General features: G+C 37.8%; 1 protein-coding gene across 1 annotated transcript in view; it reads left to right on the forward strand.

The window, feature by feature from the left end:
• The window catches only part of CBL (Cbl proto-oncogene), a 115,784-nt gene that overhangs the window by 83,825 nt on the left and 12,612 nt on the right, over positions 1–19,347 (forward strand). Inside the window, exons 5-11 of the mRNA XM_045838929.1 lie at positions 3,787–3,908; positions 4,240–4,377; positions 6,149–6,236; positions 6,603–6,734; positions 6,942–7,145; positions 17,113–17,244; positions 17,333–17,710. Coding sequence (XP_045694885.1) covers positions 3,787–3,908; positions 4,240–4,377; positions 6,149–6,236; positions 6,603–6,734; positions 6,942–7,145; positions 17,113–17,244; positions 17,333–17,710 — 1,194 coding nt within the window. The remainder of the gene's footprint in view (positions 1–3,786; positions 3,909–4,239; positions 4,378–6,148; positions 6,237–6,602; positions 6,735–6,941; positions 7,146–17,112; positions 17,245–17,332; positions 17,711–19,347) is intronic.

The following is a 19,347-nucleotide window of genomic DNA, read 5'->3' on the forward strand; positions in this document are numbered from 1 at the left end:
CACAGAGCCACACAGTGGCAACAACATTTCTGAGACTCCATCAACCTGGTTGACATTGGTTGCCCCATGGGTTGTCCCATGGGTTGTCCCACCCTGGCAAATACCTAAGACTGTACCCATTCTAACTTTATGGATGCACCTTTCTACAACAGGCCATGCTACCAAGACAGGGAGTCAAACAAAGCAGCTCTATCTAATACATAGAAACAAACACAGGGAGGCTGCCAAAATGAGGAGACAAAGAAATATGGTCCAAATGAAAGAAGAATACAAAACTCCAGAAAAAGAACCAAACAAAATGGAGATAAGCAACCTATCAGACACAGAGTTCAAAACACTGGTTATGAGGATGCTCAGGAACTCATTGGGTATTCAACAGCATAAAAAAGACCCAGGCAGAAATGAAGGTTACACTAAGTGAAATAAAGAGAAATTTATAGGGAATCAACAGTGGAGTGGATGAAAATCAGAATCAAATCAGTGATTTGGAACATAAAGACGAAAAAAACATTCACACAGAATGGCAAGAAGAGGAAAGAAACCAAAAAATGAGGATAGTGTAAGCAGCCTCTGGAAGAACTTCAAGCGATCCAACATTTGCATCATAGGGGTGCCAGAAGGAAAAGAGAAAGAGCCAGAAATTGGAAATGTTCTTGAAAAAATAACGAAAGAAAATGTCCCTATTTGGTGAAGGAATTAGACATACAACTCCAGGAAGCACAGAGAGTCCCAAACAAGATGGATGCAAAAAGGGCCACATCAAGACACATCATAATTAAAATGCCAAAGGTTAAAGATAAAGAGAGAATCTTCAGAGCAGCAAGAGAAAAGCAGAGAGTCACCTACAAAGGAGTTCCCATAAGACTGTCAGCTGAATTCTCAAAAGAACCTTTGCAAGCTGGAAGGGACTGCCAAGAAGTATTCAAAGTGATGAAAAGCAAGGTCCTACAACCTAGATTGCTCTATCCAGCAAAGCTATCACTTAGTAGGGTAGATAAAGTGCTTCTCAGACAAGGTGAAGCTAAAGGAGTTCATCATCACCAAGCCTTTATTATATGAAATGTTAAAGGGGTTTATTTAAGAAAAATATGAAGATCAAAGCTATAAATATTAAAATGGCAGCAAATTCACAACTATCAACAATTGAATAAACTAAAAACAAACTAAACAAAAAAGAAACTAAGCAAACAAGCAGAACAGAAAGAGAATCATAAATATGGAGATTATTTGGAGGGTTATCAGTTGGGGGGAGAAGGTGTAGGGATTAAGAAGTACAGATTGATAGGTACAGAATAGATGGGGTTGTTAAGGACACTATAAGAAATGGAGTAGTCAAAGAACTTAAATGCATGACCCATGGACGTGAACTAAGTCGGGGGATTGCTGGAAAGAATGAGGGGTACTGGGTGGGAGGGCAAAGGGGGAAAAGGTACTATTATACAACTATAATTGTATAATCAATAACTTTGAAAAAATTCTTGACTGTTAATATTGAGATGTAGTAATGCTTCAAGAAGAACTGAAGTTTTTTCTTCTTTTTTTAATAATATATATGTGAGACAACTTGAATAAACTTTTATTTGGAACTTCCTTTTTTTAAGTATATTTCATTCATAATGCTATTATAGTTGCCCCAATTTTGTTTCCCCTTTATCCCCCTCCGCCTTTCACCCACCCACTCCCTAGCATTCCCCCATTAGTTCATGTCCATGGTTGTACATATAAGTTATTTGACTTTTTCATTTCCTATACTGTTCTAAATCTCTCCCTCTCTATTTTGTGCCTATCAGTTATACTTCTTATTCCATATACCTTCCCCCCTTCCCCCCCCCACCCCATAATCCTCATATGATCTCCATTTCTGTGATTCTCTTCCTATTGTAGTTGTTTGCTTAGTTTTTTAGGTTCAGTTGTTGATATATGTGAGTTTGTTGTCATTTTAATGCTCATATTTTTATCTTCTTTTTCTTAGGTAAGTCCCTTTAATATTTCATATAATAAGGGCTTGGTGATGATAAACTCCTTGAACTTGACCTTATCTGGGAAGCACTTTATCTGCCCTTCCATTCTAAATGAGAGCTTTGCTGGATAGAGCAATCTCTGATGTAGGTCCTTGATTTTCATGACTTGGAATACTTCTTTGCAGCCCTTTTTTGCCTGCAAGGTCTCTTTTGAGAAATCAGCTAACAGTCTTCTGGGAATTCCTTTGTAGGTACTTGTCTCCTTTTCTCTTGCTGCTTTTAAGATTCTCTCCTTATCTTTAATTTTGGGTAATGTAATTATGATGAGCCTTTGTATGTGCTTCCTTGGGTCCAAGTTGTTTGGGACTCTGAGCTTCCTGGACTTCCTGGAAGTCTATTTCCTTTGTCATATTGGGGAAGTTCTCTTTCATTATTTTTTCAAGTAAGTTTTCATTTTCTTGGTCTTTCTCTTCTCCTTGTGGGAACCATATGATTCGGATGTTGGAACATTTCAAGTTTCCTAGAGGTTCCTCAGCTTCTCACTTTTTTTCTTCATTCTGTTCCAGTTGGATGTTTATTTCTTCCTTTTTTTCCAAATTGTTGATTTGAGACCTGGTTTCCTTCCCTTCACCTCTCTGTGTATTTTCCTACATTTCACTTTGTATAGCCTTCATTTCTTCCTTCATTTTGCGATCGAACTTAATAATTTCTGTGAGCATCCTGATTACTTGTGTTTTGAACTATGCATCTGATAGTGTGTTTCTCTCCTCATTGGTTAGCTCTTTCTGGAGTTTTGATCTGTTCTTTCATTTGGACCATATTTCTTTGTCTTGGTGCCCCTGATATGTTGTAAGGGTTGTTATAATCCTTACTTATTTATCAGGGTGGGGCAACCCACATTGCTGCGTTGTGGCACTGTATTTGGTGGAAGAGTCAGAGGGGGGATAATGCCACTTGTTTGGCTCTTGGCCCACTTCCTATCACTTCCCTCGTTTCCCAGAAGCAGATTGTGCCCTTTCTGGTGCTGAAATCCAGGTGGGTGGGTATGTTCTAGGACCCTGTGGGTCTCTGCAGTGGACTCTGCTGTGAGACTGGGAGTTTTTTCCGCCTTTGCAAGCCCCACGGGTTTTTACTGCCAGAGGTTTTGAGGCTTTAGTTTCCCACACTGTAAATCCTGGGTTGTGTTGTCTGTCTCACTCCTCAGTTGTTCCTCCTGGCTTGTCCGCTCTGAATGTGGGAAATCTTCTGCCAGCTACCACGTCACCCACCCAGTCTGCCACCTTGTCTGGTGTCCTCTACACCCTGGCTCCTGTCTCTTGCCCCTCCTACCAGTCTAAATGAATGTTTCTTCTTTAACTCCTTGATTGTCAGACTTTCATGCAGTTTGATTTTCTGGCAGTTCTGGTTGTTTTTTGTTTTTTAAATTGGTTGTTATACTTCTTTTGGTTATGTGAAGAAGCAAAGTGTCTCTACCTATGCCTCCATCTTGGCCAGAACCCCCTTTATTTGGAACTTCTTAGTTGTACATGTAGTCCCTGCCTTTTTCTGTTATTTTTTATGTTGTTATTTAACATCACTACTATTAGATTAAAAATTTTTTAAATTTCATTTTGTAAAGTTAAGTTTTCCCTGTAAGGATATATTCATTTCTTCTTAGCTTTTTAAAATTCTTATTGCCCAGACACGTTTGTCTTCCCTCACTGTGCAATTGAAAATTTGTGACAATAAATGGTGAGTTTATAATTGTGAATTGAGGTTCTTTGTCGCTCTGAGAATGATTCTGTGTCTTGAACAAAATGGTCTTACTGATCTCTTGTTTCCTTAGCCCTGGTCCTCTTTGCTCAGGAACTGGAATAGTCTTGCTGTAACTCACCCTGGTTATATGGCTTTCCTGACATACGATGAAGTAAAAGCTCGGCTCCAGAAATTCATTCACAAACCTGGCAGGTCAGTGGCATGAATCAAAGAGGCTTACTCTCCAGAATTTTATTTTCTTATGATCTTTGTTAATATAGAGGAAACACAGTTTTTTATTAGTTCCTCAGTGGCTGTGCTTCTGCAGTAAGATTGATGCCTGTTTATCAGAAGTATTGACTCATTGAGATCTGATGATGCGATACTTTCAAGCCACTTTAGAATTGGGCTTATGTGTCTTTTGATTTTTGGCCTGGAGTCATTGGCCTGGAATCTATTATTGATGGCCCTTTTGATTTTTGTCCCTGTCTACCCTAACATAAACTTACTGTATATTGAAGATTCTATTTATCTCTATTCTCAGTTACATTTTCCGGCTAAGCTGTACTCGTCTGGGTCAGTGGGCTATTGGGTATGTCACTGCTGATGGGAATATTCTCCAGACAATCCCTCACAATAAACCTCTCTTCCAAGCACTGATTGATGGCTTCAGGGAAGGCTTGTGAGTACCTACCTACTGTTTACCATCTGCTAGAGTCTAGGAACTTTATTCATCATTTAATGATGAATAAAACTTCATCATTAATGACTTTATTTGGGTTTCTTCTACATGTTAAGAGTCAGGAAACGAATTAATAGTTTATATTCTTTTGACCTTTAGGTTCTGTAGAATTTCTGTTTTCACTTAAAAGGGATTCCTTGAGTGAAATAATTTTTGTCTAATGGTTCATTTATTACTATAAGTAAAGTTTATCTTTTTTCCTTTTGCAAATGTTAACTTATATTTAAGTCTGTGTTAGATGTAAAATTATACCAGTTATCAGAAAATGTTACCTGTTATTTAACTAGTCAACATTAGAGTGATTAGATTTTTGCTCCTAATGACAGCAGGCTCAGTGGCCTTCATCCTGACTTCACTTTGGTTCAGCAGCATTTCTTCAGGCTTTGGGCACTTGTAATCTGTGCTAATATTTATGACTAAGTCCTTTTATTCCAGAATTGCTGTTCCTTTGGGAATTCAAATTGATTATCAATTGGTAAGCACTGAAAGTACTAACAGTTAACCAGGTATCAGAAAACTACTTATATTTTAAGGTGATTAGTCCATTGTCCATTATGTGTCATCTTCTATAGTAGCATTAGAGTTTCCCCTAATGCCGTACAGTTTGGTGCTTGAAGCTTCCTGGTAGATGATCTTGTGGCTTAAATTGCTTCCTGTTACTTTTCTTTTAAATTGGTGTCTGTCAGTGGTAAATCTGTTAAAAAAAAAGGGGGGGGTGGGGATGCTTCAGGTATTTGGTCAAAAAGCAAATGAAGTTTGCTTTAGCCGGGTTGCCAACTGGTTAGAGCATTGTCCCCATATGTTAGATTGTGGGTTCAGTCCTGGCTAAGGCACGTACAAGAATCAACCAGTGAATGCATAAATGAGTGAAACTACAAAACTCTCTCTCCTCTCCTCTTCCTCTCTTCCCCCACTTCTCTATCTCCCTCTCTTCCTTCCTTTCTTTCTCTCAAATCAATAAATTAAAGTCCCCAGCCAGTGTGGCTTGGTGGTTGGAGCGTCGTCCTGTAACCGAAAGGTTGCAGGTTCGATTCCAGGTTGGAGCACATGCCTAAATTGTGGGTTCATTTTGGTCCAGGTGCAGGAGTTTGTGATCCCTGATCTGGACAAATATAATCCCCAGTCTTGTGCAGATCCTGGGTCTGGGTGCATACAAAGGCAACCGGTTGATGCTTCTCTTGTATTGATGTTTATCTCTCTCCCTTCCTCTCTCTCTCTAAAAAATGCAAATGAAAATATGCTAGGGTGAGGATAAGAAAAAAAATTTTAAAGCAAATGCAGTTTAAATTAAGAATTTATACTTTGTGGCCATCCAGTCTAGCTTTTTTGATACAACCAGCTCTAAGATAATTTTTTATTTTTGAAGTGTTGTTTAAAAAAAGAAATGAATATATGACATAGACTTTCATGCCTTGCAAGGCCTGAAATATTTACTGTCAGTCCCTTTACAGAAAAAGTTTATAAACCCCTCAATTAAAAAGATGTAGTTTGTGGCAATGTACCCTGTAGAAAGAATGTCAGTGTTAGGAGAATATCTTCTTGGAACTGTTCTGTGTTATTTATTTTTTTTGAAATATTAGTAAGATTTACCTTTGCGCTTTCCCAAAGTTTCCCTTTTATAGCAAGGGAATCCTAGATGTCATTTGTTTCTGTTAGCAAGCAGTGATCAATGGCTTTAATAAAATGCCAAGGCTGATTACTCCTTTTACAGCTATTTGTTTCCTGATGGACGGAATCAGAATCCCGACCTCACAGGCTTATGTGAACCAACTCCCCAAGACCACATCAAAGTGACCCAGGTGAGTTTTGTTTTACATTATAACCATATCAGTAGAGTCAAGCTTTTGTATGGACTTAATAGGATTGACAGTAGAATTGTACTGAGTGATTGGAACACTTAATTTTAAACCATTGACTAGATTAGTAAATTTATGTTGCATGTGGTTTTCCTTTAAATCATGTAGCTTTTAAAATAGGACCAAAGCTAGGTGATTTCTGTTTTATGGGAGAACATTGACCACTGCTATGAAACTTTTATAAAAGCAAAATTTGTATAGACACTACAAATATTTCTTTAATATTTCCATTTTTAGCATTTATGATTGCAGTCATTCATTTAACAAATATCTGAAACAAGCTGAGTAATCTTTTTTTTTTAATTAAAGGAACAATATGAATTATACTGTGAGATGGGTTCCACATTCCAACTGTGTAAAATATGTGCTGAAAATGATAAGGATGTAAAGATTGAGCCCTGTGGACACCTCATGTGTACGTCCTGTCTTACATCCTGGCAGGTATGGTCCAAATCATACATTTCCTCAGCTGTGTAATCGCTCTGAAGAATTGGGGATTGTATATGGCCTGGTTTGCGGGGTAGGTTTTAAACTTTTGATTTCTGTTTTCATCTCTAGGAAATGTATTTCCTAGTGGATGAGTATTTTAGGATGGATATTTTAAGTACTTTCAGATGTGCCTGTTACCAACTCTTGTTTCCTCTGTAGGAATCAGAAGGCCAGGGCTGTCCTTTTTGCCGATGTGAAATTAAAGGTACTGAGCCCATTGTGGTAGATCCATTTGATCCTAGAGGAAGTGGCAGCCTATTGAGGCAAGGAACAGAGGGAGCTTCTTCCCCAAATTATGATGATGATGATGATGAACGAGCTGATGATTCTCTCTTTATGATGAAGGAATTAGCTGGTGCCAAGGTAAGACTGTAATTTAAGAGACTATGGCAAAATCCATTATGAGTTGTATTCTAAAACTATAGAGCACTTAATGACATCCAAAGTAGCTAATATTTATTGAGCACCTACTATGTCAGAGATACCATGCTAAGAACTTTTCTTATTTTTTAAAAAAATTTTTTATAGTTTTTCTTTTTCTTTTTTTTTTAAATTTTACTTATTTATTTTTAGAGAGGGAAGGGAGGGAGAAAGAGAGAGAGAGAAACATCAATGTGCGGTTGCTTGGGGCCATGGCCTGCAACCCAGGTATGTGGCCTGACTGGGAATCGAACCTGCGACACTTTGGTTTGCAGCCTGCGCTCAATCCACTGAGCTATGCCAGCCAGGGCTGAACTTTTCTTATTTTAACTCATGTAACCCTCTGAGTAGGTACTATTATTGTCATTTAACAGATGATGAAACTGAGGCACAGAAAGGTTAAGGAATTTGCTGAAGGTCACACACATAGTAAGTTGAACCAGACTTTGTGACCAGGCATTTTGACTTAGGCCTAAGCTCTACTGTCTATATTCTAAAATTGGACTTCACTCAGATAGCTTGGTGCAGAAAATGGAGAGTAAAAGAACTGTACCCTATTTTGCTACTGTGACTAGAATATTTTATTCTTTCTTCTAATGGAATCTTGGCATTAGAAAGTTAGCTTTGATGGGGAGAAAGGAGGCACTGTTAATAAACAAATAAATGGCAACTAAAGTGATTGCAAGCTGGTAGGAGGAACAGAACATAGAGAAACAGAACAAACTGGAAAGGTCCTAGTGAAGATAAGAGAGATAAAGGCTATAAAAAGGAGGTGATCAAATTCTGCTACGTCAGATGGTAGGGTAAAACAGGGATTTATTCTTTAAATCTTAGAAGTCAGTTAGTTCATGTAGATTTTAGTAATTATAGGGCAAACAAGATTCTAATATGCTGCATATTGTCTAGTTTAGAATGTTTCAAATTCATGTGGTGCATTTCCTTGGTACAAAAGAAGCCAGCACCTGACTGCTTTGCACATAGTGGGTGCCCAATAAATTTTGAAAGCATGGATTTTATCTCTTAAATGACCATATTCATTGTATCTTCTCCTCTGTGTCCTCAATGCCATTGCCTTATTTCAGGCTCTCATAATCATCTCTTCTCTCTGCTGCCAGAGTCATGGATCTACAACACAAATCTTACCACCTTATTCCTTTTCTTCACACTCTTTGATGACTTTTCATTATTTAATGGGTTAAACTCATTCTTCTTTCCAGATACTTTGCACCCATAATCCTTTCTACTTTATGTTTTGTGTTCCTGCAAGGCTGAACCTCTAAAAACTTCTTTTTGTCTTGATAGTTTCTGTGTAATGTAGCTGTTTTCACTGCCTAGGAAACCTTTCCAAACTGTACCCTGCTTTCCTGACCCCCAACTCACTCACATGTATTTATACACGTACAATCTAGGTTTGCCCTGATGTTTCTGGGATGTTGTGAATATGTCTGCTGTAGAACTTACCATCTTGTAATAATTTATTCAACATATTTTCCATTGTAAGTTCCTAGAAGGGAAGAGCCATGTCTCATTTGTAATTAGCTTCTCAAAATTGAGCACATAGTAATTACTTTGAATGTTTGAGATTTAAAAACACTTTAAAACAGGAGTAGATAAATTTATCTATGCCATATCAATAATGGATAGTTGAGGAAATCTGGACTGTTTGGTATATTTTTGTGTTTTTTTGAAGTTGATAGTAGTTTTGGCCCCTCATATAAGTTCTTTGATTTTTTTTATACAGATTTTATTTTTTTATTTTTAGAGAGGGAAAAGGAGAAAGAGTGGGAGAGAAACATTGACATACAATAGAAACATTGATTGCTTGCCTCTTGTGTGCCCCCAGCCAGGGTCCTGGCTCACAATGTAGGCATGTGCCCTGACCAGGAGTTGAACTGGTGACCCTTTGGTTTGCAGGATGATGCCCAACCCACGGAACCACACCTGTCAGGGCTGGTTCCTTTTTAAGATATTCATTTGACCATGATGTGAAAATTTACTGGCAACTCCTGGACTGTTAGGGTATCTGAACAATAAGATAAATGTGATCTTTCATATATGTATTTATTTGGAATTAAAATACCCTTTTATTTTCTTTATGAACTTTTATAGATGGTAATACTCATTGTGGAGAAACAGGCACTCACAGTCAGTGTTGATGTGGGCACAAATTAGTTCAGTCTTTTTGAAGAACAGTTTTGACAAACTATCAAAATATATATTGTTCACAGCTTGAATTAGCCATTCCATTTCTAAAAATGTATCCTTAAGAAATACTTAGACAACGCTGGCTGGTGTGGCTCACTTGGATCATGGTCCTCTAACCTAAAGGTAGCAGGTTCGATTCCCAGTCAGAACACATGCCTAGGTTGCAGGTTCAGTTCCTAGTTGGGGGCGTTTGAGAGGCAACTAATCCATGTTTCTCTCTCATACTGTTTTTCTCCTTTTCTCTCTCCTTTCCTTCACCTCTCTCTAAAATCACTAAGCATGTCCTTGGATGAGGATAAAAAGAAAAAGAGAAAAAGAAACATTTTTAGACAAGTGCACAAATCTGTAGGTGTAGTTATTCTTATAGCATTATTTATAATAATAAAAAATTAAGAACAGCTCACATGACCACATATGTAAGTATTCTATTGCCCATAACAGATTACTACAAATTTAGTAGTTTAAAAGAACAAATTTATTCTCCTATAGTTCTGTAGGTCACAATTCCAACACATGTCCCATCAGGCTAAACTCAGGGTGTTAGCAGGTCTATATTTCTTTATGGAGGCCCTAGGGAAGACTCCATTTCTTACTTATTTGGGTTTGGCAGAATTTAGTTCCCTTCCAGTTGTAGGATTAAGTTCCCTGTTTCCTTGCTGGTTGTCAGCTGACAGTATTCTCAGCTGCCAGTGGTCACTTGCATGCTTTGGCTCCTGGACTCCTTTTTACCTTTAATCTTGTCTCTCTGAGGTTTTCTGCTTCTAAGGACTCCATAGTTAGATTGGGCCCACTGCAGATAATCTAGGATAATTCCCCCATATCCATATCCTTAATCACATTAGCAAAGTTGCCAGATAAGGTATCACATTTACAGATTCTGGGTTTTAGGGTGTGAATCTTAGAGGGCAGCAGCAGATATAATGGAACACTCTGCAGAATGAGTTCAGTTTTCATGTACTTGAGAGGAAAGCTGTCTAAGGTATATTGTTTAAAAAATAACTATATACTGTTTAATATCACCTTATTTCTATAAAAATAATTTGGTTGTAAAAAATTTTTTTACGTACATGTGGAAAAAATTGGATGACTACACAGCAAATTACTATTTCTGAGTATACAAGTTCAGAGGACTTTAAATTTTATGGAATATTTGAGTTTTTTTTTAATTTGCAGTTAACATATTGCTTTAACAAAGTATTTATTTTGCTAGGTAAGTAGCTCTGTGGTGAGTGCTGTATGGGATAAGAAACCTAAGACAAAGGCCCACAAGAAGCTAGTAGTTTTATTTGGAAAGAGAATATATATGCAGGTGAAACACTATTTAACACAAGGCTGACAGTATATATTGGTCTCAGTTGTAGAGTACATGTTCTTTAAGTGTAAAGGACCTTAGAGGAAAGATGAAAATGAATGTTTTTTTCCATAGCTGATAAATATGAAAGACACTAAATTTACTCATTTAAATAAAAGTAATAAATGTATGCTGTAGCCCTTGGACAGGTAGCTCAGTTGGTTAGAGCATTGTCCCAGTACGCCAAGGTTGCAGGTTCAGTCTTCTGGTTACGGTACATATAAGAATCAACTGATGAATGCATGAATGGGTGGAACAAAAAATCAATGTTTCTTCTATTTCTGTCCCCCATTCCCTCTCTTTCCCTCTCTCCCTCTCTCTTTCCCTCCTTCTTCTCTCTAAAAAAATTTTTTTTAAATGTACACTGTAAAAATTCAAGTAGAGAGAAAACAGCATCATTTATTGTTACTGAGCAGTTTGGTAATTTAGTCTTTTCTTAATGGACATTTCATATTATTTGCAGGCTTATGTATATATTGGCATTCTTTTGCGTGCCTATCCTTAGGGTAAATTTCTAGTAGTGTAATTGCTGGATAAAAGAATTTTTATGGAAAAATCTAAACTGATAGAGCAGAGGAATATAATTAGGGAAGAGGATACATGGAAATTTCACAAAGGCAATGGTATTTCATTTCTTATCTGAATGATAGGTACTGCTTGGGTGTTTTATTATTCTTTGTATTTGGTAGTTTGTATAAAGTATGAGTAAAATATTTATATGAACAAAATATTTTAGTAACAATATTTTACATCTCTTGATAGATATAAATATTTGTCACCAATTTTTGTCCTTAGATCACTCCCAAAGGTATATGAGACTATGAAAGTGCCTGTTTTGCCACATCCTGGTAGCTATTGGTTATTGTTTTGCTGCTGTTTTGTTTTATGTTCATTTGTTTTTAATATAGTAAATCTACTTTTTAAAAATTCCATGTGATAAATGCACATGAAGTTTTTTAAAAGTTTAGAAGAATTGGTAACAGGCTTACAGAAAGGTTGGTTTCCTGCCTATACTCCTCCAACTGCTTTCTGTGTTCCATTTAGATTTTTCAGTTCTAAAAACTGTTTCTTAATCATAGGCTTATACTGCTTTCTCTTGATTCTTCAATATTAGTTGTCTCTTTACTTCAGATATTGTACAAATGGATTTTAGATCTCTTATTACTATCTTCCCACTATATTTATCTGAATGTTTTTGGCTAAATTGGTATTCAGTGTTTGAATGGTACTCCTCTCCAATGTGCCAAATAATATATTCACTATAATGTAATTACTTTTATTTTTCCTAAGGTAATTGCTTTATTTTTACTTCCTTAAATTTCAGTTTGTAGTTACTAGTGCCAAGTGTTACCATGCTGTCAAACATCCTCTCAATATAATTTTCTATAAAGTAAGTTCTATTAATATAGTAGTATATAATATATTGGGTTGGCCAAAAAGTTTGATTGGTTTTTTCTGTAAGATGGCTCCAGTAGCGATTAGTTGTTTTTAAGTTCATTTGAAACAATTCTGTTAAATTGTATTGTGACAGCTGTCATATCAGTGTGCATTAAAAAAATTTATCAAAATTGGTGAATTTTTGTGTAGCCATTTTAATATTGAAGATGGAAGAAGACAAGCAACATTGTTGTTGTATTATACTTTATTATTTCAATAAAAGTAAAAACACAACTGAAACAGAAAAAAAAAAAGATTTGTCCATTGTATGGAGAAGGTGCTATGATTGATCAAACATGTCAAAAGTGGTTTGCAAAATTGCTTTGGTACTGTTGACATTGTTGCTAAATAATTCTTTGTTGTGAGACTGTCTTATGCATTGGGAAATGTTTAATAATTCCCCTGGCCTCTACCCACTAGAAGCTAATAGTAGGAGATATCTGACATATTCAAACTATCCCAATCAGTAAAGTTATTGGTGAAAATGAAAAATGTCTTTATTTTACAGACAATTTGGCCAACCTAATAGTATACTATATAGAGTAGTTTTCCATGTTTCAGCCCCAGTCCAGACTGGTTATTCTCTGAGTGTGCTGCATCCCCTGTTCCCCTGAGGTCTGTCCTTGTCCTCATTATCATAGAACTTCATTGCCTCTACTGTGTGTTGCAGTGCCTATCTCTTGGCTCCCATGTTTTCTTTCTTTTTGCTTTACTTCCTTGTTTGGGTGGAATATGTACTCAAAATAGCTTTCTGTGAAAGGTGTGAGGTAAATTTCTTGAGATGTTTGCTATCTTAAAATGTTTTTATTCAACCCTCAAACTGACTAATTATAAAAGTCTAGGCTGAAAAAATTCAATTCTAAATTGTTACAGTTTCATGTGATTTCTTGTGTAATTATGCTGTTCGGTGCCGTCAACCCCCAGAAGCTTTTAGGATATTTTCCTTATCCTCGATTATCTGAAAGTTTAAGGGTGTTTTGGGGTGGTTTGTGTGTTTGTTATGAGTTTCTTTCCCTTCATTGAGCTAGCTCTGCAGGGAACCCTTCTATATGGACATTTATACCCTTAGGTCTTGGAAATGTTTTGTATTTTTTCTTAATTTCCTTGCCATTTGTGATTTTCTGTTTTTGGAACTTTATTATATGTTGAGATAAATGATCATTGCAGGGATTGGTTATGATGTGATGTCATTAATTGAGGAATCTGATTAGCTTAACCCTCTGTGGTTTTAGGAATGAGAAAGTCGGATGCTGCGAGGGATCAAAATAAGTAGAGAGGGCCTTTCAAATTAGGAGGCAATTTGAACAAAGGCAAATAGGTGGGAATTCCAGAATAAAGAGTGGTGGGAAAATGAGAGTTACTGATGGATGGTTTTTAGCTAGTGAGTATTTAAGGATAGCTAAGGTAGTAATGGTGAGCAAAAGGACTTGGTGAGATAAAAAAGTAGAAGTTGGGAGAGTTGCTAGAAGGCAGTTTTAATAAATCAGGTCCAAGGTTGGTGAGTAGAATGAAATATAGATAGGATATTCTAATCCTTGGGAAATTTAGCTGCTCATGTTGCATTGCTCATACTCCATTGACATGAGACCCATTTTCTTTGGCATGAGTAAAAGCAAGTAGCTAATGATGAGGGCTTTCTCTACCCTCATTCATCATACAGCATTAATGACAGGACTAAGTATGGGGATGGTTGTTTTTCTATTACCCTATATATGCATGTCATAATTTTTGCTTCCATTCCATCTGTATTTCTCTCTGTTAGAGAATGCAAATGCAAAGTAGCATTTGTATGACTTGCTATATATCTCTTGACAGTTACTTGGACAATCTTTTCAGCTCTTCATCACTCTGCTACAGGCAAGGAAATGGAAAAGGTTATACATATATTATTTATTCTAATTTGTTACCTCATTTTTTAGAACACAAATTAGCAGAAAATACTAATCGCTTTTAATTACTGAATTAAATTTCCTCATTTTAATTACATTTCCTCAGAAGGTCTCTATGCTTTTCAGAGATATTGATTGTTCTCCTCTTACAAAGCTCTTTTTTTCTTTTTTATAGTAACAACCCACTGAGAATTTATCATCTTTGATCTCTTTTGTTGTTCTGCCTCTTTTTTCATTTTTTAAATACATTTTATTGATTATGTTAATACAGTTGTCCCATTTTCTCTCCTTTATTCCCTTATACCCTGCACACCCTCTTCCACCTGCACTCCCTGCACCTTAGTTCATGTCCATGGGTTGTACATATAAGTCCTTTGGCTTCTCCATTTCCTATACTATTCTTAACCTCCCCCTGTCTATTTTGTACCTACCATTTATGCTTCTTATTCTCTGTACTTTTTCTCCCCTTCTCCCTCCCCCCCTCCAAACTGAAAACTCTCCATGTGATTTCCATTTCTGTGATTCTATTCCAGTTCTAGTTGTTTGCTTAGTTTTTGTTTTTGTTTTTTAGGTTCAGTTGTTGATAGTTGTGAGTTTGTTGTCATTTTAATGCTCATATTTTTTATCTTCTTTTTCTTAGATAAGTCCCTTTAACATTTCATATAATAAGGACTTGGTGATGATGAACTCCTTTAACTTGACCTTATCTGGGAAACACTTTATCTGCCCTTCCATTATAAATGATAGCTTTGCTGGATAGAGTAGTCTTGGATGTATGTAGGTCCTTGTTTTTCATGATTGGAATACTTCTTTCCAGCCCCTTCTTGCATGCAAGGGTTCTTTGGAGAAATCAGCTGGTAGTCTCTCAGGCACTCCTTTGTAGGTAACTGTCTCCTTTTCTCTTGCTGCTTTTAAGATTCTCTCCTTGTCTTTAATCTTGGGTAATGTAATTATGATGTGCCTTGGTGTGTGCTTCCTTGGGTCCAACTTCTTTGGGGCTCTCTGAGCTTCCTGGACTTCCTGGAAGTCTATTTCCTTTGTCACAGTGGGGAAGTTCTCCATTACTTTTTCAAGTAAGTTTCCAATTTCTTGCTCTACCTCTTCTCCTGGTACCCGTATGATTTGGATGTTGAAACATTTAAAGTTATCCCAGAGGTTCCTAAGCCTCTCCTAATTTTTTGGAAATTTTAAAAAATATTTTATTTATTTATTTTTAGAGAGAGGGGAAGCGGGGGAGAAAAAGGGGGAGAGGAACATTAATGTGTGGTTGCCTCTTGTGCAACCCTACCAGGGACCTGGCCTGCAACCCAGACATGTGCCTTGACTGGGAATCAAACCCGTGACCCTTTGGTTTGCAAGCTGGCACTGAATCCACTGAGCCCTACCAGCCATGGCATTTTTGAAATTCTTGTTTCTTCATTCTGTTCTGGTTGAATGTTTACTTCTTCCTAGGTCCAAATTGTTGATTTGAGTCTTGGTTTCTTTCCCTTCACTGTTGGTTCCCTGTACATTTCTCTTCATTTCACTTTTCATAGCCTTTAATTTTTCTTCCCTTTTGCAACCATACTCAACCATTTCTGTGAGCATTCTGATTATCAGTGTTTTGAACTATGCATCTGATAGGTTGGCTCTCTTCATTACTTAGTTCTGTTTTTAGAGCTTTGATCTGTTCTTTCATTTGGCCCATATTTTTTTTTCCTCAGTGCAGCTTTTAGGTTGTAAGGGGCAGAGCCTTAGGTATTCACCAGGGTGGGCAACCCTCTCCGTTGTGTTGTGGCACTGTACTGGGGGAAGGAGTCAGAGATGGAACAATGCCACTTGCTCAGCTTCTGACAGCTTTCAGTCACTTCCCCCACTACCCACAAACAAAATTGAGCCCTTCTCGTACTGATTCCTGGGTGGGTGGGTTTGTGTACATTCTGGGACCCTGTGGGTCTCTCCAATGAACTCTCCCGTGAAGCTGGGAGTTCTCCCATCACCCCAAGATCCACAGGTTTTTACCACCAGAGGTTTTGAGGCTTTATTTCTCCATGCTGGAAACCTGGGTTGTGCAGTCCGTCACACTCCCTAGTTGTTCCTCCCTGTTTATCCACATACAAATGTGTGACTGCAGAGTCCGACAGCTGCTGACTCTCCCACCCAAGTCCTCCAGCCACTGCCTTGCTGAGTGTCCTCTCCATTTCAGCTGCCTGTCCCTGCCCCTCCTACCACTCTGAATGAATGTTTCTTCTTTAACTCCTTGGTTGTTGGACTTCCATACAGTTTGATTTTCTGGAAATTCAGGTTAGTTTTTGTTTTTAAAGTTGTTGTCCTTCTTTTGGTTGTGCAAGGAGGCAAAGTATATCTATCTATTCCTCCATCTTGGCCTGAATTCTCGTTCTGCTTCGTAAACATTATTTTCCCAGGCGATATGTTGAGAGGAATGCCGGTTCCTTTCTTTTTATATAGGTTTCTGTTTGTTTTGTTTTGTTTATCCTTGCCTGAGGATATGCCAATTGATTTTAGAAAGAGAGGAAGGGAGGGAGAGAGAGAGGGAGACAAACATCAAGTTGCCTCTAGTACATGCCCGGACCAGGGACCAAACCTACAAGCTAGGTATGTGCCCTGACTGGTATTCAAACCTGTGACTTTTCAGTTTAGGGGACAATGTTCCAATCAAGTGAACCACACTGCCCAATGCTGGGTTCCTGTTTTTATATTGAAAAGATTTTTTTCTTTCTCTGAAAATGAGGAAGTGGAAATTGTACATTTTTTTTAAAAGTTATAAGCTATGAGGGTTTTTGTAGCACTGCCATTTCTATATACATTTGCCTGTAGCTTACATCTATCTGTATGGTATTTCTGTGATTGAATCTGACTTCTTACAGTGACATGAAAATAATTCAGGAAGTGCTACCCCAGGCCAAAGTCTGACCCATTGATAGTTAAAAGCAGTGTTCATGTACTACTTGATATCTACAGCTTCCGGAGGAGTTGAAAGATGCCACTCCCAAACAAGAATAATCCATTAGGAGATTTTGTTTGTTAGGTGGAGCGGCCTCCATCTCCATTCTCCATGGCCCCACAAGCTTCCCTTCCCCCAGTGCCACCACGACTTGACCTTCTGCAACAACGAGTGTCTATCCCTTCAAGTGCGTCTGGTGTTGGAACTGCTTGTAAGGTAAAGCATTATCTATTTGTACAGTTTACTGGTTCTTTGTTGTGGGTTAGTGGGCTTTGATTGATTTGCTTCCATCCTGCTTCCACAGGCTGCTTCTGGCTCCCTTCATAAGGACAAGCCATTACCAGTACCTCCCATACTTAGAGATCTTCCACCACCACCCCCTCCAGACCGGCCTTATTCTGTTGGAAATGAAATCCGGCCTCAGAGACGCCCCTTGCCTTGTACACCAGGCGACTGTCCATCCAGGGACAAATTACCCCCTGTCCCGTCTAGCCGCTTTGGGGAATCATGGCTTCCTAGGCCAATTCCCAGAGTACCAGTAGTTACCCCAAACCTTAGTGACCCCTGGACAGGGAGAGAATTAACCAACCGGCACTCACTTCCATTTTCATTGCCCTCACAAATTGAACCCAGAGCAGATGTGCCTAGGCTTGGAAGCACGTTCAGCCTGGATACCTCCATGGTGAGTCCTGACTTTCTTTTTTAAAGATTTTATTTATTTATTTATAGAGAGAGAGGAAGGGAGGGAGAAGAAGAAGGAGAGAAACATCAATGTAGGAGAGATAACATAGATCGGTTGCCTCTCACATGTTCCCTGCTAGGGACCTGGCCCGCAACGTAGGGCATATGCCCTGACTGAAATCAAACCAACTAACTTGTGGTTCACAGATTGGCACTCATTCCACTGAGCCACACCAGCCAGGGCTGATTTTTAAATTATTTAGCCTATAACAACAAATATTTGTGGATAATATTTAATGGGTCAACATTATGTGATAGGTTTTATATAGTATTCAAGGATAATATAATTTCTATCCTGAAGAAATGTGTATTTTTATAGAGCAGTTAAGGCATGTTTGTAAATACAGTAAGTGTGTGTACACATGTGTGCTTGTATGTATCATGAGTGGTATAAATAAAAAACACATTTTAGAGAAAGAATTTATTGTCAGATAAAGCAAACATTGAGGGCTTTATGTAAAGAGGGACATCTAAATTTGAAGTATTATTTCCAAAGTGTATATAGTTTTAAGATAGATCAGAGCTACAATGACAGAAATAGCTTAAGTTGTATTGTAAAATGAGAAATAGTTTGAGTAGAGCAGAAATTTTGTGTATCAAAATAGGAAAAGGTGCTAGATTAAAGGGCTTTGAATATCCTGTTCCAAAAGAATTTGAATTTATTTTGTAGGAAATGAGAGCATTTGCAAGTTTTAAATTAGTGGAATGACATGACCGAAGAGATGACTCCAATCGTAGTATGTAGCATGGATTGATAAGAGAATAGGTTGAAAAATGACAAGTTAGTGATCCATTGTATAAGCATGAGATTAGGGGTTCAGAACTGGGAATGGAAGGGCTATATTCCTATTTTTGTTGGTTCATTTACACACTAAACACAAATTCTTTCTCTCATAAAGTTTACATTCTAGAGGAGGAAAGACAGAAAATAAACAAAATAAGTTAATAAACATACAAGATGTTGGATGTGGATGAGTGTTGTGGGAAAAAATAGCACAAAAATAGCCAGTATTGGTAAGGCTGAGCAAAGATCTGTAGCAATGGGGAGAGTGAGCCATGCTGAGTCTGGGGGAAGACCATTCCATAATGAAGAGAATAGCAAGTGAGTTTGGGAGGGCCTGTTTGAGGAATAACAATGTGTCTTAATATAGTTGGTGCTAAGTAAGCAGGAAGGAGACCAGTTGTCTATGGCAGGTGGGCAGAGCCAGATTAGGTAGAGCCTTGAGAGGTGAGAAACAAAGATTCAGTAAGGCTAGAAAGCAGTCAGTAGGTGCAAAACAGGACAAGAAATCAATCTCTCTCTCTCTCTCTCTCTCTCTCTCTCTCTCTCTCTCTCTCACACACACACACACACACACACTCACACACACACTCACACTCTCGAGGTTTTGAACCTGGCTAACGAGAGACATGTTGAATTTGAGATGAGTTATTGAAACAAGAAATAGCCAGTAGGTAGTTGGAAATCTAAGGAAACACTGGAGTTGAAAGGGCAAAGTAGGGGAATGCTGTGGCCAGTGACTGAACTGAATATTCCTTTGTTGCAAGGGAAGGGGGAAAGTTGTAATTTAGATTTAA

Source organism: Phyllostomus hastatus, unplaced genomic scaffold (genome assembly GCF_019186645.2).
Source record: "Phyllostomus hastatus isolate PE091 unplaced genomic scaffold, TTU_PhHast_1.1 phas_contig_113, whole genome shotgun sequence".
NCBI lineage: Eukaryota > Metazoa > Chordata > Mammalia > Chiroptera > Phyllostomidae > Phyllostomus > Phyllostomus hastatus.